General features: G+C 36.7%; 1 protein-coding gene across 10 annotated transcripts in view; it reads right to left on the bottom strand.

Moving 5' to 3' along the window:
* Positions 1–22,747, bottom strand: part of PCLO (piccolo presynaptic cytomatrix protein) — a 341,736-nt gene that overhangs the window by 88,170 nt on the left and 230,819 nt on the right. For 8 of the 10 annotated variants that reach the window (XM_050324929.1, XM_050324931.1, XM_050324927.1 and 5 more), the window contains exons 11-12: positions 1,225–1,333; positions 551–618 (exon numbers count right to left, since the gene is read on the bottom strand). In XM_050324929.1, the coding sequence (XP_050180886.1) occupies positions 551–618; positions 1,225–1,333 (177 nt within the window). The remainder of the gene's footprint in view (positions 1–550; positions 619–1,224; positions 1,334–22,747) is intronic. The other 2 variants (XM_050324934.1, XM_050324935.1) reach the window with 1 other exon arrangement.

The following is a 22,747-nucleotide window of genomic DNA, read 5'->3' as shown; positions in this document are numbered from 1 at the left end:
CCCAAAGCTGAACACAGAATTTGGTATGGCCTACCAGTCCTGAGTACAGGAGGACTATCACTGCCCTGGTCCTGCTGGTCACACCATTGCTGATACAAGCCAGGATGCCATTGGCCTTCTTGGCCACCGGGGCACATGTTGGCTCGTGTTCAGCCACTGTCGACGAGCACCTCCAGGTCCTTTTCTTGGCACTCTTCCCCAGGTTGTAGCACTGCATGAGGTTGCTGTGACCCAAGTGCAGGACCTGGAACTTGACCTTGTTGAATCTCATGCAATTGGCCTTGGCCCATTGATCCAGACTATCAAGATCCACCTACAGAGCCTTCCTACCCTCCAGCAGATCAACACTACTGCCCAGCTTGGTGTTGTCTGCAAACACTCAATCCCCTCATCTTGCCTTAGTATGTAAGGTGTGGTCCCCTTTTTACCCATGGCAATACTTGGGGTGTAACACCTGAGCTTACAATGTTAACATTCTAGCTTATATCACATCAAATTTTCAGCTGCTATCCAGACCTACAATATCATTAAGCAACACCTTGATGCTCACCTGCTCTTACTGGCTCATGCAGCTCCAGGTGCTGGGGGTTCTCAGAGTCTGAGAGCATGTTCAGGTCCCTAAAGAAAGCAATGAGAAGCCTGAGACAAAAGAAACTCTTTCCTCATACCCTCATTACTGTATTAAGTAGGTAAATGAATAGTGGTTTATGACAGAAAGCAGCTCCCAAGCATGGTCCCTTCTTAGCTGATACATATTGGCAATGCTGCTAAAGAGCTGAGAAGAAAAGCTTCTTTTAAGGTGAAATCTTTAATGAATTTTATGCAAGTTTATGCATTTCTTATGATGCTTAAATGATTTTCATCTAAAGGATACAGATTTCACTTAAATTCAAGTTCCTACCAAATCACCATCTTTTTCTAACACCAGTAAATTCAGTGAATTGTATGTTTGTCAATGAGAGGAGATTGTGGTCTGAAAATGGAGATATCATTATTTATAAAAGTGTAATTATTATGATCTCACTCAGTTTATCTTTCCTTATGACTTTAAAAGAAAACCAGAACAAACAGACCTCCCACACTCACAGTGAACTCTTGCTTATTATTACACTGATGTTTTGTGCTAACAAAGGTTCCACCTTAACAACTGTAAATTAAAAAAAAAAAAAAAAAGCCATGAAAAGCCAAAAAAAAATGGAAACAGAAAGATGGGGAAAAACTCACAGTCTTACACATATTTCTGCTTCCCCACTCTGTTGAATAATAATGCTCTGGACTTCTTCATAAGTCTTCCCAGTCAAGGGGATGCCATTCCATTCCAGCACCTGCATTCCTATGAAGGGAAAAAAGGATGAGGTCAAGGGCTCAGATTTTGACAGAAGCATCAGATAGGTTCTTCTTGTCTTGCTTTGACAATAAGGTTTGGTGTGACATTCACTGAATGTTGTTTAAATAGCACAGCACATTAGCAAAGCCCTTTCACTTCACATAGATTAGACTGTTGAATGTTATTGTCCCTTCAGCTATAACTTACCTGCTGAAACAAGACAGGAGATCAATGCTCTGTGATTCAAACTATACATGCACTCTCCACAGTCTGGGTTGCATGATATTGAAAAATTCTGCAATATCAAAAACATGCACACCTACCAACATGGCAAGAAACCAAAACATTTTATATATCAGACTTTTCCTGCCCAGCCATGGTCTTGGAAGATAACTCTTTCCTACAGTGACAAATGGCTGTTGAGAAGCCAAGTTTCAAAACAGAATTAATTTGTGACTATGTTTTGATAATTCAAATACATTTTCTCTACTTTATCACTTATGAAAATACAAAAAAGTGAAGGCAGTTGGGTTAACTGATTTTAATGAAATGATGTGCCTCCACATTTCAAATCATTTCACATCATCTGGTAATAATCAGGTTTAAATTTTTCTAGTTGAACATACTTCACTGTGGAAGGTAGGAACAGAGCTATGATAATCAGGCTGAAAAATACTGAACACTGATCTAAGCTGCTGTGTCTTCCAAGTGTCTCAGGACTGAGTCAGGAGACTCGGTATGGATCAACATATCTCTATAAGGAAGTTTTATGTTCAGTATTTCCACAGTCAATCCCTCTATAAATCAAGTCAGGTGTATTCTGATAAGGTGAGAAATCTTTTGGTTAGAGTGAAATGCTTACCAAAAGCAAGCCATTGATTTATATCTGGGACTTGTAGGCTCTGAGAACTGGGTTCATATTTTGTAATAATTAATCATAAGGTCAACTCCAAAAAGATTAACTTTTCACCAGTGTACAAACATGAAAATCCAAGCCTCTGACTCTAATGGGAAAAAATTGCTTAATGGGAAAAGATACCAAATTCTTAATAGTCCACTAGAAGCAATGTATTACAAAACATCTGAAAAACACACCAACCACACAGCAAGGAAAACCACAAACACTTAGCTTGCTACCACTTACACAGATAAAACCAAGTCTTCGCCTGGATCATATTTTAATTTCAAAATCCTGCGCAGTTGCATATAACAAATAGGAAAAATAGTGAAGTGAAATATGGAGATAAACTCATAGAAAAACATGCTGCTAAATAAAATATAATGAAAACTGTTTATGGAATAAAGCAGATTAAATTGACAATGAAAGAATATGAGAAATAAAGACTACAGCTTTATATTCCAAAATTTTCCATTGGATTCCATGAATTAGGAGTTGAAGTATCAGAATTGATAGTAACTGCTATAATCAAGAATTCATCATTTTGTTTGTAGCAATTTACAGAAATACAAACTGTGCAAAATGACTAAAAAGTGATGCTCAGAAGGCAGTAAAGCCATCTGCTTCATACTAAAATAGATTTGACTTTTTCTAAAATTTAGCCCCTTTCATTTACCAGCCATGATTCAAAAACATCATGTTGCTTTTGCTTGTTAAAGCAGATCTGATTCTAAGCTCTGTTCCTCTGAAATAAAGCAACAGTAATTATGATCAATTGCATGTCCCCCTGATTTTTAATCATACAAATATAACAACATGAGCTCTGTCTTTAGAAGGTTTCTAGAAAGGAAGCAACTGAATTTATTTTTGTTTTCTTGTCAATGTATGACTTCACACTACTATTATGGCATAGTATAAACCCCCTGAGTAAGACAAGCAAAACCACCTTTTCCATGTATTAGCAGTGAACAAGAACAAGACCTGAAAGTTTTAGATATGTGAGAAAGTGATTGATATCTTTCTGGGGGGAAAAAAAAAAAAAAAAGCTTTGTTGACAAAATACTACCAGCTGCTGTCCTAGCTTTATCACCTCCTGCTTGCATGGCTTCAGAAGAAAATTTACCAGGGGAGCAGTAAGGCTATCATCAATGACTCACTTTAATTTAAAAGACCAGCAGGAAGAGCCTAGCTGAGTACCACTGCAGTGCAGGGATTTGGAAATAGAGTCTAATTTCCACTGGTGAGAGTTCCAGTAGTGTGTGCAATGGCACTGCACTCACTCACTTGGTCAGTAAGGCCACGTGTACATGAACAAAGCAGCAAACCAAAAGGAAGTGGAGTCTCAGCAGCCTTGACTCACGCAGAGATCCATTTAAGCTGTCAGTATAGGGGCATTTTCTTCTCATTGTGTGCCTTGTGGATCATGAATGTTTAAAATCAAGCAATTTAAATGCAACTTAGCTGATCTGACTGATAGCCCTGAGGTTTAAGAAAAAAAAATTAGGCAAGAAGCTGATTTCTATTTTCTCAAGGTCTAACTGCTATACATGTTTTGCTTGGGGAAAAAAAAAAAAAAGTTACAAAGAAAACCTTCAGGATGAATGCGAGACTAATCAACAAAAAGAGAAAAAAAGGAACAAGAAGTCACAGGAGACTGATGATAAAGTTTTGCTTTGCCGAAAACCAATCACATTCTGTCACTGGTCTTTGGTAGTCAGAACAGGATAGTCACATTTCCAAAATTTTGTATGCTTCAAATCACCAGTTTATAAATAAACAAAACAAAACAAAAAAATAATTGATGGTGATCAATTACTTATTTTTAGCAACATCAGCTCCCAGAGTCAGCAGATCAGCTTTAAGCATCAAGACCTCCTCCCTGCTCCACAAGTGTGCTCACAGACATGATTTGCTCAGCCTTTTTGTTATCTGCTGTATGGTGACATTTAGAACATGGAATAAGAAGAGGTTTCTAATTTTCCACTGATCACAAAATAATTATTACAAAGAGGGAACCTCATACATTCATAAGTATGCAATGGACATATCCACATTTAATACCATCCCTTCCCTTAAAAAACCATGCTACAGTTCTAATACATTGAGAGAAAGAGAGAAGACTGCTGTGTTCTTGTATTCTTCCATAGATATCTGTTAAGGGCCACAGCTGGAGATATTATCAAAATTGAAGTGCACCTTTCCTCTGACACAGTACAGCCATTGTATTCTTTTTTATAAGCACCAAATAAATCTCTCTAAGTCTCCAGTATTTGTTATAGTTGCTGCTCTTGGTGCTTAAACTGAGAGCTTGCTCCTGGACGTAGGGTCAGTGCTTACGCTGCAGAAGTGAGGAAGGGCCCACTGGGCCTTTTTTGATGGTTTCATCAAAACCATCCCAGGAAAGAGAGGGTGATATTTGGTTGTACTGCATGTGTTGCCATACTTAACACAGGAAGCTTAATGCTGTTCAGGACTGTCAAGCTCTTTTTACCAAGTAGTAAAGTGCTAGCATTTTTTATTGTTCTTTCATGAGTATGCCAGTTATCTGTTAACTGATAACAACAAAACATGAAAACTCTGCAGAACTGATTTCCTTTTTCTGACATTTTGACTAGTCATTTGACAGCTTGTGAAACGGAAGATAAGTACTCGTGAAACTTGAAATAATTCCCTGGGATCCCCTGGGAGCATTCAGCACCCTTTGGAAGATCTGTGTAATTTTGGGTAAGAGAATTTTGGAGTAGAAAGTTTGAATAACGTGGAAAGAAGATGAGTTCGTATTCAAATCAAGGGCCAGACCTGAACTTCCAACACTGTATGAAATTTCTCAGGATCCTGAGTAAACCTGTATCCAAATATGAGGAGCTGGTCCTTGCTTGGAATTACCATATGATTTGGACTGAAGATCTTCTGTTGATAATTTTGATTGTTTCATGCTAAAGAACTAAGCTGTCTGATTGCTGACTGTTTATTTATATGTGGATCAACTGCCAGGAAAGAAAAAAGCTTATGTAATAGCAGGGACTATGCTGGCATTGCTCACTGTTCCTGTGTATGTTTTACAGTTGCTCAATCAAGAAATGCAAAATGCAGCTCACTCCTTATGTTCAACTGCTTACATAACAGAAAAAACCTTTTTAATCTTAAATGGTGCCATATGTTTAAATTATTGAAATATTGAAGATATTGCAGATTGTCAAGAGAGGTTGAAGAATTCCTGTACCCAGAGGTGTTCAAAACACAACGGGATCACTGCCTCTGCTTTGAACAGGGAGACTGAATTAGGGGATCTCTAGAGACACTTCCGAGCCTCAACTATTTTGTGATTCTCTGTAAAAAAGGTAAATTTTGTTTTATAGACTACGCTATTTTGTTATCCACATATGCTGTAGTTCCATGTATCAAAGAAAGCAGACACAGCTGTTTTTAGGGGTATTAGATCAGCACTATGATGTCTATAAAAAATCTGAAGTTCCAAAATTAAGTGATATGGTCTAACTGAGGAATAATGAATAATTGTTCCTTAATATCTTTGAACTCCTTTACTGGTTTTTAATGAAGAGGAGAAATATTTAGCAATAATGAGAAAATGTGCAATAAGGAATGATTAGAAATTAGTTCCATGGATATTTTTTTAATCTGTGTATGTAAATTTCACAGTTTCTTTTAGAATCTTGGTTTGAATTAAATTTTAAAATTTAGATATAATTCCGTCCTGTATCAGGATACACAGTATATAAGAGAAACTTATACAAAAAGAGTTGTGCTTTGCTATCCTACTTTTTGGCAGAGGAACTTTGATGTAGTTCCTTTGGGTAGACTCTGCCCTCATTAAGTAATGCTTAATTAAACTTATCAACTGTCATTCTATTTAAAACCAAACTGTAAGAAATATTTGAGAGCTGATAAAGTGAATAATTGCATTATTGCCTCTTTTAGGAGTCATGATAAAGAAAAGATTATCCAAGACAGAGAGAGTGATCAAAAAATACTACCAACCACAGTCTACATCCAACAAATAATACTTAATACTTGCTGAAAATACCCTAATTTTCAACTTATTTCCTTCCACTGAATTTGCTATGCTATGGTAATACAGAACCCTTGACACTAATATTGTTCTTTTAATGGTTAACAGTGCATATTAGATGGTATCATGGATATGTCAAATGTATTAACCTAAAAGTATTTCAGGAATAGATATCTTCAAACACAATCCATGTTCATGGCCAGTGCTTTGAGGACTGTTTCTTGGGAGATGTTGATCAAGGACTGTGGCTGTGAAAGCTCCCTGCCATGGACCCAGACACTGCTTCTCCTTCTACCTGCACTAGGTAGAAAGAGTCCTGCACTAGGACTTTCATTAGCTTTACTCCTAACTTGCAGGTGGAGTGGGGTCTAATTGTTGGATTTGATGATCCTAGAGGTCTTGCTCAACCTTAATGATATTATGATTCTAATCCATACATTGCTGGCTGTTTGTTCCTTCGCCCTGCAGCTTTGAGAAAGAGGCTGACTATAAATGGTTTGAAAAAGCAACTGAAATAAGGGGAAACAGAGCAAAACAACTAAAGTGTCAATGCTGTCCTTGGGGGTTGGGTATGACCTGGATTAGGAAAGCTTATAGCAGCTGTTCCCTAATCTATCCCAGACATTATTGTGTAATTTCTTTTTCCATATATCTGCTTCCTTAGTAGTGATCAAATCTTCTTCAGACTCATCCTTCAGACATGAGCTGGTTGCATGATTAAAGTGGAAATTGAAAGGAATTTGGAAATCATCAAAGGATTTGATTTCTCTGAATATGAGTCCTGACACAGTTGTTTGAATACAGAAATATTAAATTGAACCACTGAACATCTCTTGAGTTTTATTCCCATTTGTAACATAATGTGCACTATTATAAAGTTAATCTCAGTCACTTTGAATACAGTCTTATACTATAGACTCTTCTATTCAAAAGTGGAAAGATTGTTGTTTGCTGTGTCACCAAGAGTTTGTAATTACTTCCAAAAAATAAGGCTATACATGTGTACAAATCCTATTATTTTTCCATTTTTTTACAGTCTCAGAACTGTTCTCCATCTGGAATTAAAAAATATCTAAATATTATGATCTTAAAATAGAGCCTCTGGCTTTGGTTATACCATAGTTATACCCACAGATTGCTGGGGTTTATTCTCTTCTTCTTCACAGTTTGTATTATTTATTCTTATACAAATTAAACAAGTCACTTTGAATTGCATTTTTCACTGGTCCAATGATCAGAAAGGAAAATGAAATTGGACTATACAGACTAGCAATTTCAATCAGTAAAATGTGAATATTAGTGTCTTTCTGTATCATAAAAGATTTAAAATTCAGAAACATTACTTTGAAATCCCAGAAAGTGCTATAAAAGTTAAATATGCACTCAGAACAAGGAGAAACAATATAAACTTGCAGTCTGACATTCAACACTAAATTACTTTATGGTCTATGCTCTCCACTTACTTTTCTTTTATTTCTAAACCATTTTGATGGTTAAAAATGAGTTGATGAAAGTCAGTGTGTTAATGTATTTCCCCATACTGCTGGGCATGAATCACACCAAAGCTCATTATTTCTTGTAGACACCTTAACTTACTGTCCCATTTGTCATTCACACTCAGGCTGAATATTTTCCATTTATTACGATAATTAGTATATAGACAACACTTATGATTCTTAAAAATGGATATGTTGTTCATCAGGTAGAAATGATATCATGGACCTGCCTATTCCTCATGGCTGATGTGCTGCTACTATGAAATGGCACTTATAAAAGTACAGCCAGAGCAAATCAACCTTGTATTTGAGGTGTACTTGGCATTTACTGGCACCTGCACCCCACACCGCTGATAGGTACAGCTGCAGCTACCAACACAGTACTAAACACCTCTCTACTTTTGTGTGCCTTAAGGTTTATATATATATTGACATGATTCCATAGGTAACCCTTCACTTTTGAACTATGCCAGAGCAACAAGTGATGATCAGGATGTATTTGTGTGACCTAACTGAAGTTCTTGGCAAGTTAAATGAAGATTAGAGTTACTGTTTATTAAAACAAGTACGACATAAATGGTAAGTTTATTGTGCTTTCACCGCTACTATACCTGCAAAGATTAGTTTATGTTAGAGTTACAGACAGGTGATCAATTATACCACACTGCACAAAATGTTGTGGTGCATTGTAATTATTCATTGTTTTAGAACAATACATAGGTTTTTGTAGCACAGTGTTCACTGAATAGAGCACAGTGTATTTACTTCACTTTCAGTAATGTCATATAAGAGACTATAATGATTTTGCCAGTGAAATGAGCTTCCTGTAGAATGATCTAAATTAGCTGAAACACTTCATTATCAGGTTGTGCCCAGAAAAAAAAAAAAAAAAACACATTACTTTTAAAAACAGTTTACTATGAATTCAGATTTTTTAAAAATCTTGTAGTAATATATATGGTAGAATGAAAAAGACCTAAAAATTCACCTAAAGATCAGTAAACAAAGAGGTTGCAGGAATTTCTCTTTGCTGTCTCCCTCATGGATGGTAAGTAGCTAAAAACCATTTTTTTCCATGGGAATTTAATATCAGCTATGAATTAAGACTAATATATCCCTTCCTGCATTCTATATTTGTGTATTCAGAATTAAGTGAGGTTTTTTTCAACTTCCATTTTTGAGGAATAAATTATTCTCCTTCGCAAAAATGCAGTTCTGTTAGTCCAGCTTCTATCAGTTACAGCTGAGAATGGAGTGATATTTGGGTTTTAAATTTCCTTTTGCAGGGGCAAGAGCGACATGTCATGAGATGCAAACAAACAGTTCTTGTGGCAGTTACAGTGTATGTCTGAAAAATCACTCTCTCTGCATTACTTAATTTCCAATCTCCTTAAGAATATAAATTACGACAGCAAACATGTCAAACAAAGTCTATATAAAACACTGCTCTATTGTCAAAACAATTAGACTCTGAGCACAACTTAATTTAGATTAAAGGAAAAGTGACATAACTTATCAGTGTTAAAATCTCTTGTGTAGTTCCAAATAAAAAGAAAGCTCTAATTCTCTGTCTTCTACAGAGGAGTGCTGAAATTACCCATACCTCACCCAGGAGGTGCTCTATAGGCTGCTGCTAAGATACCCAATGCCTGATCTTCTCTTTAAAAAGGTGAATCTCTGCCAAGATCAAACTCAACAGAGTGGATCCCGACAAATCCAGACTCTCCAACCCCAGTAGCATTGGTGTCTATATGATGATGGAGGATTTGGACTTTCTGCTCTGCCTGGTCTCACTTCTCAATCACTTCTCTTTCTTCAATCAAAATATCCTCCATTAATGAAACAACACCGAATAAATTGGGTTCAGACCAGTAATCATTTCTACAACCAAGACACAGCACAAACATAGTAGTCTGTGGTATCCTAGTTGGCACTGAAATGACAAGAAAAAATGAGTCAAGGGAGAGAAAGTCATCAAGATGTGGTTATTTGCTCTGTCAAGAGGAGCTAGATCACAGAAACCTTAAGAATAAATATTATGAATGGAGCCTGATGGGATAATAATAAGTCTAAGGGGCCTGACAGGATTCATCCCAGGGTACTCAAAGAGCTGGCTGATGTCATCACAAGACCTCTCTCAAAGATCTTTTAAGGGTCCTGGGAATCTGGGGTCACTTGGTTTGTTTTGCCTACAGATGAGGAGACTGAGGGGAGACCTCACTGTAGTTTGCAGTTTCCTCATGAGGGGAAGCAGAGGGGCAGGCAGCAATCTCTTCTCTCTGGTGGCCAATGATAAGATCCAAGGGAACTGTGTCAGTGGAGGTTTAGGCTTGATATTAGGAAGAGATTCTTCACTCTCGAGAGTGGTTGGGCATTGGAACAGGATCCCCAGGGAAGTGGTCACAGCACCAGGCCTGCCAGGAGCAGGACAATGCTCTCAGGCACACAGTGTGATTCTTGGGACTGTTCTGTGCAGGGCAAGGAGTTGGACTTGATGATACTTGTGGGTGCCTTCCAACTTAGGATATTCTATGATTATTATATTCTATGAATGAAATATGAGTGGTAATTTATGGATGTAGGACTCCCAGAAGAATTGTGCAGGAAGAAAAAGGAGATTCATGGCACACAGAATGAATGTCATCAAGATCCCAACACGTTAACATGTGGCTTCTCAGGTAAGGAAAAGCAGCCTAAAAAAATGACAGGGCAAAACCATACTTTAGCAAAGAACTGACTAATCCAAAGTGCAGCCTGAAACTATAACAAGACAATGAGAAGGAGATAAAGACTGAGACCATAAGACCTTGAGATAACAGCAAAAAAAAGCCAGAGAGAAACCCAGCAACATTTTCCAGTGACTCACAGGGGTATGGGGTAGAGAAACAAAAGATCACAATCACTATTAGCTTTTGAATGTGCGTAAAAGGCACCTCTAAGACCATCACACAGTTTCCAACTTAGGAACCCAGAGAATGAGAAGAAGACTCAGCAGGTGGCATCCCTTGGTCTCTGAACATGTCAATTGCATATGCACATCCTGGTGCTTCGGAGAGCATGGATTGAAGAGGATGGGTTTATTTAGGAAGTACAACAGAGAAAGAACTAATCCTAAAGAAAAGTTGCTCTTAACTGAGGACCCCCAACATGCTGTGTCTCTTGGGGCTTCCTGAACAGGCTCTTCTCACACAGATCTGGGGGTCTTGATGAAGTCCTGGCTGGTCTCCAGCAATGTCACCGCTAAGTGACTGTAGAGGCCAATTCAGAAAACAATGGCATTATCAGGATAGTGTAAATACTGAAAGCATGCTAAGGATGAGCAAAGTCCATGGTTATGCATTGGATGGCAATGCTACTTAAGGTCATTTACAAACAAGAACAGAAAGTTTCTGTGACTCACAGTAAGCTAACACCACTGTTTAAGTAAAAAGTCAAGTCTTAATGAGAATAGCTGAAGACCTTAAAATACCACTGTGTCACAAAGGCTAGAGTGAGATCTTCACTTGATGTATTCTAATAGGAGTCACTCTGTCAATAATCATCCTCCATACCCTGGGAGTAATTTTACTGTTCTGACACTGTGTGATTATTCAAATATAAACTGGAATTTACTCACTATTATCTCATTTGTGAGAGTCATGTAACCTGAAAACTAAAAAAACTGCTGGTTAGTGCCATGTGGTTCTCATCTCCTGTATGTATCTGTTTTTCAGCTGTATACCTATAATTCCCCTTTTAAGAAAAGTTTTGGCAAATTATGCTCTTCATAATGTAAGGTAAGGTAAATTCATGATGTTATTCAATATGTTCACATTTTAATTCAAGTTGAGCTAAATTTTTCAGTCATATACTGGAATTCCAGATAGGCAGGGTCATTATCATTAAAGTTTGTTTAAAAAAAAAAAAATTAAAAATGTTGGCATTTCTTTAGCTGGAAAATTTGAGGCACTTCTTTATCTTTATTCAAAAATACATAGTTTTTTAATTTCAAAAAGGACTTTTCAGTCCAAAATGCTTAATTATAGATAATATTTAATTAAAAAATGAAGCAATTTAATTTTTTCAGTTAGTTTTTAATTTTTTCAGGTAGAAAAGTTTCGTTCATAAGAAATCCAACTTCTATTTTTATGCTAACATAGGTATATGGACCGGTGTAAGGTCACAGCCATGCCAAAATATGTTAGTGATGCAGTTTGTTATCTGTTTGGTTGGTTGCTTTTTTTTTGTTTCAGAAAAAGGATGCTTCCTTTTTTTTTTTTTTTTTTTTTTTTTTGGTTTTGTTTTCTGTTTTGTTTTTCACGTTTCATTGTTTCAGGGACATTTTTATCACCAACAGCAGTAATTTGGTATCACTAAGAAGTACAAGGGTAGAAGATTTAAAATTACCATATAAATAGATATGTTTGCAAGTTCTTAATGGTATCTCCAGAGATGGAAAGAGATGCTCTAATATTTATTAAAATAAAAATGCTTGAGAAATTTGACTAGATGGGCCAGTTATCTAATTTAGGAAAAAATATACTATACAACAGCTTCTAAGCAAAAGGCATTGGTTTTCCTATGGGGAATAGTGACCTGTTCATAGAGAAACTCCTGTTATCTTACAAGATGTCAAAATATTTTCCCTTCACAGAGTTGTCAGAATAGAATTTTTACTACTGGAATGACTTTATTTCAACCAACATTTGCTATGCTTCTCTTGCAGAGGTTAATTGGACATCTGCCCAAATTCCTGATATATAGCATGTCTATATAGCTGTAGAAAGTACATGGAACAAAACTGTTTGAGTATTGGCTGATTTCAACAGACAAGAATCTGAACCACAGGGGAAAATGCATAAAATAGCATTTTTTTTTTCACTGAATTTTGAACAGATTTAGAACAATAAAGAAAAGAGCATGGAAAGCAGTATGCATGTCTGCAGGGAAGAACCTGTGCACACAAGCAAACTGCTGTTTTGGTTTTACCTTGGTTTGGGCTTAGAGTCAAGGTACCAATTTTTGGCTGTTAAAAGGCGAGTGTCTTGCCTCAGTAGTTGTCTGGAAATTTCAAGTAGTTAATGAATGAAGAGAGGCAGGTTCCTCTTAGGATGCCTCATCTCAGCTGACACCTCTTTGGAACGAGATGAATCACATCCCTCAGGGTATCCTTCTATCACTTGTGGTTAGTAAAAGAGCCTATAATACAAGCTGAGGTTAGATATTTACTTTTCAGACACCTAAAAATATGTGTATTGATTCCCTCCTTTGTCATCTAAAGTGATAAATCTGTCGTAGAAACAGAAACGGACATTTTTTTCGCAATTTAGCAAACTGCTAGCAGTACCTTACCAACAAGAAGAACAAACTGAAAGACAGTGGTACTTCAAGTGAAGGGGATTAATGAAGCATCATCAGAGACTGAGTTGTTAGTTCTGCTTCTGCTACAACCAGCCAGGTGAGCAGCACAAGCACATCAATTAGCCTCTTTGTGCCTTGGTTTCTTTATGTGTTAAAAAGTCACAGTGGAAAGATAACGTTATTGTATATTAACTTTCAGATGTGCATGTGACAAGTGCTATTAGTAAAGCTAAGTGTGTTTGTGCATTAGAAATCTTACCAACAATAAAGCTGTAGGAGACAGAAATTGTGAAGTATTAAAGACTGACTATTAACTGTCCAACATTTGTGTCCCTATAACTCATCATAAAGGAATTTAGTGAATAATTATAGGATTACTCAACTTTAGGAAGTAGAAGTTTCACATGTGCTAGACAATTGAGAGACTCTAATGGTTACCTGCTAGAACTGACTGCAATTTTAATAGAAAGTTGAAAAACGCAGGATTTCCATTTTCAATAATTATTTGTTCTTTCAAGTGCAGTGATAAAAGTAGACACAAACAACATTTTTAGGAACATCTGCTGAGTGACATTAATGGTAGTCCAATTGCATTGCTGGGTTAAGAGCAACAAGGTTCCTTCATAGGATGCTAAGATTAGAGATCCCAAAATAGCCTTTCCTGGGAGCTGAAGCACTGCCCACTCCCTTGACACAATCTGAGCTGGGAATTAAGAATCAAAAAAATCTGTTGTGATTAAATGTGATTTGTGAGTAGATTTTATGAGTCGAATCAGAGAGATATAATCAAATCGGAGTAAAAACTTGTGCATGATCATATTTAAGAGGACAGTTCAAGCTGCTGCACTGGTTTTGGGTGTGATAGTGATCTCTTCCCACCTCACTGCAGGGGAGTGGATGAGCAGCTGCCTACCAGGGTAAAACCACACTTGTAGATCTGCAACATGAATCAAGAGAAAGGAAGGCAAAATGCTGCAATGACTGTGATACAGCTCAGTGAGAACGGTCCATTATATGCAACTAAAATTGTCTTCAAAAATAATAAAAATAATTAAATTTAATTTTCAATTAAATATTTTAAAATAATGAATACTCTTCTCACTGCCTTAGAATGTAATTCTTCTGATGTTTACACATCTCCAACATACTTGTAACTGTCACTTGATTTTTTTCATTAACATCTCTGTATACAAATGTGATCTGCAGCACTTAGTCAAAGAAATAGCATTATTTTCACAAATAGGTCCATTTTAATAAATGAAGAATTTGTGCATGAACAAATAGCCTTGCAAACAGATGATGCAGGGTTAGGCCCATGTTTTTTTATTCTCTGTAGGGTTATCTGAAAGAAATTTGAATGCACAATTATTGAAGCTATTCTGTACATGCAAGATCTGATGGTGATTATCTGGCAGCTAAATACCTAATCAACTTCCATGAATACTCACATGCATACTGATTAGCAGCAGCTTCTATTTCTTCTCATTAGCTACACTAAAACAAATGATCTCTTACCAGCCAGTCCCTGTGTATTTATGTGTTTCTTATAATCACAATTAATGTACTGGATTCACCGTGTAAGCATCAGGAAGACAAGCAAAACAAGCTATGATACCACATTCCTTTGCTGATAGCTATAGTTATAGAAATATAATGAATGTCTTTCCAGGCAAAGCAGTTTCTCCATGAGAGAAGTCGCTTTTACCCTAAGGGTAGAGGGTAAAGAAGGACCTGCTTGCAGCTGATGACTAGCAAAAAGAGGACAGGGCTGGTAGTTCAGGGCTCATTTTCAAGCCACCTGAAGGAATGGAGGAGCTTTTCTGCTGAAGTAATAGAGTACATAAAAACTAATGAGGAATAATAAAACCTATGAGATACAGTTTAAGACTTCTTGGGTCACCAGATGAGGAGCTGGGTTTGGTGAAACTGTGGCTAGGTGGGGGTAGGGAAGGTGTTGGAAGGATGTGTCCCTGGCCTGAGTGCTGCATAATAGAGGGGTGGTGGAGATACCTGTCTTGCTGTTCCTGCTGCTACACAGCAAGTGGAAATTGCAGCCTAAACAGGCAACCTCTTGTCCTGTAACAACAGCAGTGAGCCTGTCTACTTTGATGCTTTCATAGTCTCAACTTAGCAACTACACACTAGCCCTAAGACAAACTCTGCCCTTAGTTTTAAAAACCTGCAAGTTTTAATTGCACATCAAAACCACATTTAAACACTGAACTGTTACTGAATTCTCAGCACTGCATCCTCACAGTATCTCCACTGAGTATTGCAATAGCCTATTCTGCTTCAAAAATATGCCCAAGTGAGATATCAAACATTAATTTTTAAACTGCCAAATATGAGTGTTAAACTGACATTTCATCTGCAGACTCAAGCTCAAATGTGTATTATGGGTCAAGAAGGACAAAGGAGTTTGATCATTCACTATTTAATCTTTCAAGACTTCTTTCATTTCACCAAAGCTATTGAACAGGTTTGAATCTTCTTCCCAGGACTCATATGATAAAATTATCACTGTCAAACAATGTAAGAGAGTAAAACAATCATCTCTGCTTTTTTTTTCACATCAAACCACTAAATATTCTTTCCCAGACAAAAGGAGGAAAAATAAGCGCTGTATTTAAGAGAATAAAAATTATGTATTTTCTTTCTTCTAGAGAAAATTTAAGTAAAAGCACCTTCCCCTCCAAACTGAGCAATAACATATGTGAAATACTGTGAATCAGTTATGTAACAATAGGTGCAAATGAGGTAAAAATACATGCAAACAGTAAAAATGCCAACTGAAACTGCAAATCCACAAAACATACTGAATACAATAAAAGGGTAAAGCAAAAATGGTATCATATCCTGTAGAGATTAAAGTCTCTGAGTAATTCTCCTTTGGTGAAAAGTATCAAAAGAATTGCTAAATTGCCTATCAACTCATCACAATTTCAAAGGCATTTCTTTATCTTCACCAAAACTAATAATTATTTTCTCTAAAAGTAATAAACCAAATTCATGTAGTTTGATTTTTTTTAATAGATGATAATAAATACTGCATTGAGTCATTGAATCATAGTATCACAGAATGGTTTGGGTTGGAAAGGACTTTAAATATCACCTAGTTCCAACCTCCATGCTGTGAGCAGGGACACCACCCACTCGACCAGGTTTCTCAAAATCCCACTCAACTTGACCTTGAAATGTATGCAACACATTTTAAAGAAAATAATAAAAAATCCAATAAAAAATCCAATTGCTTGGATTGCTTGGTCCCTGCAGGACCACTCCTAATCCTACTGTATCTCTCTTCAAAGGCAAATGAAAGTAACCTAACCCACAATGTATCCTGACAATCTCTACACGTAAAATGCAGATGGAAACTTGTTTTCACTCACATATGCACCTCTTCAAAGCATGAGCTTTTACAAATTAAAATTCATCAAACCAAGCATGATTTTACTTGTACTTGTACCACTGATTTCAGTGACAGTTGAGAACTGAGCACAATGTCCATACTGCAATTCTAATACTAATGCTCACATTCCAGCTGTGGATGTTGCTCCTGGAAGGACAGGCTCAAACAAGCAAAAGGAGATACTACATCTTGCAACATATAGTTCTCCGTGAAAGGCCTTGAAGCCTCAGAGTAGAACAAACAAGAGCATTCAGGACAAATTCCCCGTGAATTACTAACTAGAAGACACCATGCTGTACACTTGCCTAAGGAGTTCCTGAGTCATAAGGTCTATGTCACAGTCATATATATGACCATATGACTACATATGTGTACATTTGTGTGTGTACAAACATATATAAACATACAGAGACATCCACCCATCCATCTATAGAGTTATCACAGATAGAAATGTGTAATTTATAGTTTCTGGGACACAGTAGGTGGTTCATCTGATCAAGTAGAGATACTCTTATGTTTTCTTACCTGTTTTGCTTTCTGAAGTACATGACATGCAATCAGGTTATCACTAACAGCTTTTGAAGAAATAACAATGGTTTGCAGCATTGTTCATTATGACAGTCATTGTATTGGTGGTGGTGTAGTCCAACTCCTTTTTGCTAATATACTTTGTATGCATACAGATCTTGATATAAACCCCTTGGGCTAAATACTTTGTTGACATAGTCATGATTTTTACTGAAAAAGGTAGGTATGTCCATGCAGCTGTAGCAGTAAACTTTTTTAAAGATGGTCTAGAATAATTCATGTGACTTTGACAACACTACTAGTTAAATTTCACCTGTAAACAGATCAGAACACCAAGATGTGGTAACTTAGTTTCATGTGTTGTTATTTTGCTGCAATTGAGGAAGCTGTGTGAAGACGCCAGTTCACAAATTTAAAGCCAGTAAAGGCAGAAGTCTTTGTACTACCCATGGGGCTTATTAAGTCTTCACCTTTAAACAATCCATACTACATCCCAAGATATGAGATTAAGGATATATAGTGAGAAATTTTTAGTGTGAAGCATTAACAAGTATAGGCAGATCCCTTTATAGATGCCTTGTAAAAGTATGCCTGTATAGAGTTTAACTCATTCAGGATTTGGGAGGTGGGATTTGTCCATTAGGTGGCACCAAATTTTTCCATATCTATGGAAACTGTAGGCAAAAGAGAAGCATTTATCTACTAGTTGCTGTTAGGTGCTCTCCTGGATAGTCTCTATTCAGAGACAGAACTTCTGAGATGGCACTGCAGCCCATCCATGTGCATCACTGATGGGTATTCATCCAGATAGAGAAGTGTGTGCTTCAGACTATGCTTAACTACCCACTTGTCTGGTGTAAAGCTGGTTTTATCATATCTACCAGTCTGTCTGCATCATACTCAACAAGGGTCACTGTCGTGCTTGAAGATATTTCTAGTTCTTTCTTTGGATCTTCACTCTTTCCAAAACAGTGGGAAGTGTTTTTCTTGTCTTAGGTCCTCTACAGCTACTCAATCAGAAGAAAGCCCCTGCTTTTCAACTAATCAGTCCACTGTGTGACTTTCAGAGCTATTACTATCACTGAGATAGGCTGATACTTCTAAGAATAGTCTGTGAATAAGATGAAAGATTTATTTTTTTCTTCAGTACTGTCTAAGACTAAAACTCCTTCTATTTCCCCATTAGCACCACTCATGAGAGTCCTTTCCTAGAATATTGCTTCCTTTTATCCTCTCTTTCACTTCTTTCATTTCTTTCTATTCAGTTACTTCAGACTCATCTGAAAAGTATAATCAGTAAATGTAATACATAACTTTGCTTTAGTTAGACATAAGTCAATGCTTATTTCCACTTAGCAGTTCCAAAACTGTCTGTTTGAGCAGCAAATGTATGAATTATATGGATTGATTCCACTTCACCCACACTATGACAGAACTCATTTAGCAAGCTTAGTGCTCACACAGTGATGAACATTGCCTGGAATGACTCATTTCCTTTTACTGTGTCATCTTAAAGGTTAATTTCATGGGGTTCTGTTCAGCACATTATCTATTAAATAAGGAATAATGAAACCTCCTATTCATTGAGGTGACTGGTCAGCACCTCTAAATGGCCCTGTCATTGCATTTGGGCAGGTAAATAGCACTCATCTTTCCCATGCAAATACATTCTAATATTGAACATGTATGCTGAATATAAATGATGGGCATGGGAGTTTGATTTTCACGACACTGCTTTCCTTTGTTCTAGTAGTTAGCAGATCATCCCAAAGTCCTTTTTACCTCCTGCTTGCCCTTTTTCACCTTGTGCCTACCACAATGTGCAGCCCAACCCTCCAACGTGGGGGGTTGTACAACATTTATTGTACATTTGTAATCCAGTCTGACTGCACATGAACAGTGTACAAGCTCATAGGCCTGGGCTAAGGCAACCTCAGTGCTGCTGTACAATACAGAAGTTGTTAGAAGTCTTCTCCTGGCTCTGATAAGTGCTCAGAAAGAGGAATTGCCTCTGAAAGTTGAACCCTCATAGAACGGAGCTTGTGGGCAGTACCAAAACTAGCCCTGCTGGACTGAGTATCTTTGAAGGCTAATTCCAGACAGGCTTCTTCCTGACCTGTGCTGGTTTGGAATGGGAAGGGAGCAGAAAGGTAGCACATGAGCAAGCAAAAAGATTCCATATCTCTTCCCTGTGTCTTTAATTGCCATGGTTTTTTTGTAGATCTCTGGCTCTCTGTTCTTTCTGGCCTCTTAGGAATAAATTTATGAAAAGGAAAAAAAATCCAAACAAAAAAAGCCAAGAGAAAATCCTTTAGTCTTTCAAAGACTAAGGGAACTACTATAGTACAAGCACTACTCTTGGATGATTGCTCTTTCTCATCAAATTGCCTGTATCATCTTTAAGACCTTATGGACTTTTTCAGATTTAATACTTCTTAGTTGTTAGCATGCCCTTTTGGTTTGGCAGCAATGAGTTCCCAGGGGAAGGTCTCTTACAGTCAAAATTTCTAGGCATATGCATAGTATTACATAGGTAGGTGGATCTTCAGTGGAATTCTTCCTGGCATTCAGAAGTGGGCATAGAGGTGTAGACTTATTACTCTGTATCTTTATGCAAACGTCACCAAAAGTGAAGATTGGTTTTTCTGTACTTCCATATTACCAGAAGGCAGACACTTCTTTCACACCTTTTTTCCAGTGAAATCTTACATGTCAAATGGTTAAAATCCAATTTAAGGTCTAAGTGAAAGTATAGAGTCATCCTGCATGTTTTATTTTGGACTGACAGTGCCCATATCCAAACAGAAGAAAGATTATTGTGTTATAATTTATTAATTTGAAAAGGTTTGTCATGTAGAAATACAATAATAAACAATCCCTTTTGTTAAAGCCAATGTAATACATAAAATTTAAAGCAAATTCAGTTGGAATGAGCATCACAGTCCTATAACAACTGGAGCACTTTGCAGTTTCACTGGAAATAGTTTTTAAGAAAGCTCCTGTTTCATAACTAGATGGTTTGGGTGATAACAGGAACATGTGCAATACTGTCAGGAAAAAAGTACATGAGATCAAGAGAAAGTAACTGTGCTGAACTTCTGCAATGCCTATTAATGTCAGCTGGGGGAGAAACTGCTCAGCACCTCTAACTTTTTTCTTGGCACTTTGCAACATACATTCTAAGAAAACACATAAGAACTTGTCAAGAGGATTGACTTGAGATGTTGAAGAGGAAAATTACTAAATATAAGCATATGCCCAAGAGCAAAGGCTTCAAAATCACAACCCCTGATTGAATTGTACATCACACGTAAACTCTTATTGAAAATTCCCTCAGTGTTATAAAATGTAAATATATATCAAAGTGTAATATGTTCTCAATATTTACCCAATATAAAATTCAAATATAGAGATAATACACTTCTACCTACTTATCCTATACAGAGCCCTCAGAATAAGTCTGTGGACGCCCTAGTGTAGAAAGAATTATTTTCAGACTATTTATTTTTATTTACTTTAACATCACTGACATCCAAACCTTCTTACTGTGAACATTTAGTGTGTGCTGTATGCATGGTACATCTCTTGTATGTGTTATGTGTTATGTTAATAATGCACAAAAAGTGTAGCGAGCAATTAATGGCAGCCAAAATAAAAGTATAGGAATGTTTAAAAAAACACCCAAAACCAAAACCAAAAACACCTTCATCTTTATCCATAGAAAAATAAAACCAGGAAATTTTACAATTGAGGACGATGGAGCCAGACTTCACTGTATAAACTTCTGTCACTATCAGATTCAGGGGACTACCTGCTACTTACTGGGAATGACGTTATAACATTCTTTATAGCTGTAAATCAGGTAGGGATGCTGTGACTCTGAGAAATCCATGGCTGTTATCAGCATGGAAAGTAACAACCCACTGTTTTATCTAGGTTTTCTTTCCAGGGAACATTTTAATGTATTTGTTTGCCTGTTCAGTCAAAAGCATTTGCTACATTACGTGGCATTCTGTCTCAGGTGAATTATTAGACTTAGCCTACAACTGTGCAGTGCAATACAAATTGTAATACATAACAGATCAACTATAATTCATTTAAGATAAGTCACCTGGCAGTGTTTTTTCTGATTTTGCTCAAAAATGCAAGATGTTTATTAAGAGAAGTAAGGATCCCTTAGAAAGAACAGAAGAATGTAATGTGCTCATGTCTTTACCAAGCAGAGTTTATTGTACCTGTACTATTTATCAACATAACTGAAAGTAATGGAATAAATGGTAAGAAATGTAACACAGATATACTAATAAATATGAAAGAATTTGGGCCTTAACAACAATATTTGAACACTTCTGAATCTGTTGGTTTGATCAATACTTTTAATGAATACTGTGTTAGCTTTTAGACTTTCAAATACACAAGCTATCCTTTCATGTTAAGTACCATGAAGAAAAGTAGTAAAAAATGGTTAGACTGTGTTGAAACTAACATTGTGTCATGAATAATCAATAGTGAATGTTAAAATCTGCTCTAAGGTTTTGAAATGTAATGCTTTTTAAAGTCTTTCATAGTGTTTTCCCCAGGACCTGGCTGCAGAATTTTCTTCTGTATCCTCACATGAAATACTGAATACAACAGAAAGTCTTGTCACAGGAGCACAATATACTGGCTTAAAGCAAGCCAACAGTCAGTGAAGAATAATTCAACATCTTCTTATTTCATTAGTCACTTTTATTTATTTATTATATATGTATTTTATTAAGACTGGAATGGGATTCTACTTATTGCAATATTTGTGAAGCGTGCATTAAAACCCCTAGTGTAACTTAATAATCCAAATTTCATCCTTCTTTCCCATTCCATGTTCTTGAGGCGTTTAACTGGTCATGTGCACACATCATCAAAAATTAATTTTAAGAGGCTATTCCTCTACTGGAAAACATACAACTGGGGGTCTAGATATGGAAATTGTATGTCTCACGTTGAACCGATCAGTACACGTTGTGGGTATGTGGCCTCATAGCAGCAGTTGTAAAATCATGCATAAATAAGGATGGGACTAATTCTAACTGAAAACTATTATTTTAATGTCATAAAAAGCTAGATCCAAGTAAAAATAAAATGGTACCAACTGCCCATTTTTAATGAAAAGCAGCATCATTTCAAAAACAGGTCTTCTTAGAAGCACAAATACCTCAGAAATTCCAGATCAACTGTGCTGGGAAAGGACCAGAATTGAGGTTTCTTACTCCCTTGGCAAGTACTGAACCATTACATTTTCACATAAAACCAGTCAGGATCAGCTACACTATATATATGATGACTTGGAAATATTCTGCATGTTTCAAATGCAGTGTGAACCATTTCACATACACTGTGTCCTTTCAGAGACTTAAACAGAGCTCAGACCCTGAAGAACTTGATTGCTATCTGCCCATGTATGCCAGACACCAAGGCTGGCAGTCTGAAATCTCTCTGCCTTCAGTATTTTTAATTTTACATTCTACTTTGCTTCTGTAAAAGGAAATGTCAGTACATGCTGACCCAAAAATGCTCATTCTACCATGTGTCACTCATGAAATCTGATCTCCAGCATCCAAAGGAAATGGCTATATGATTATTGCTATCTTACTGAGTAGAATGTAATTGTCTGCAAAGCCTTGTATTTTCTAATCAGTTCTCCACAACCACCCAAATCAAGAATAATTCCATTTTTCCAGAA

The sequence above is a fragment of the Myiozetetes cayanensis genome, unplaced genomic scaffold, assembly GCF_022539395.1.
Source record: "Myiozetetes cayanensis isolate MyiCay16 unplaced genomic scaffold, myiCay2020 scf3, whole genome shotgun sequence".
NCBI lineage: Eukaryota > Metazoa > Chordata > Aves > Passeriformes > Tyrannidae > Myiozetetes > Myiozetetes cayanensis.
Note: the sequence above shows the minus strand (reverse complement) of the source record. Positions and strands in the feature narration are given on the sequence as shown.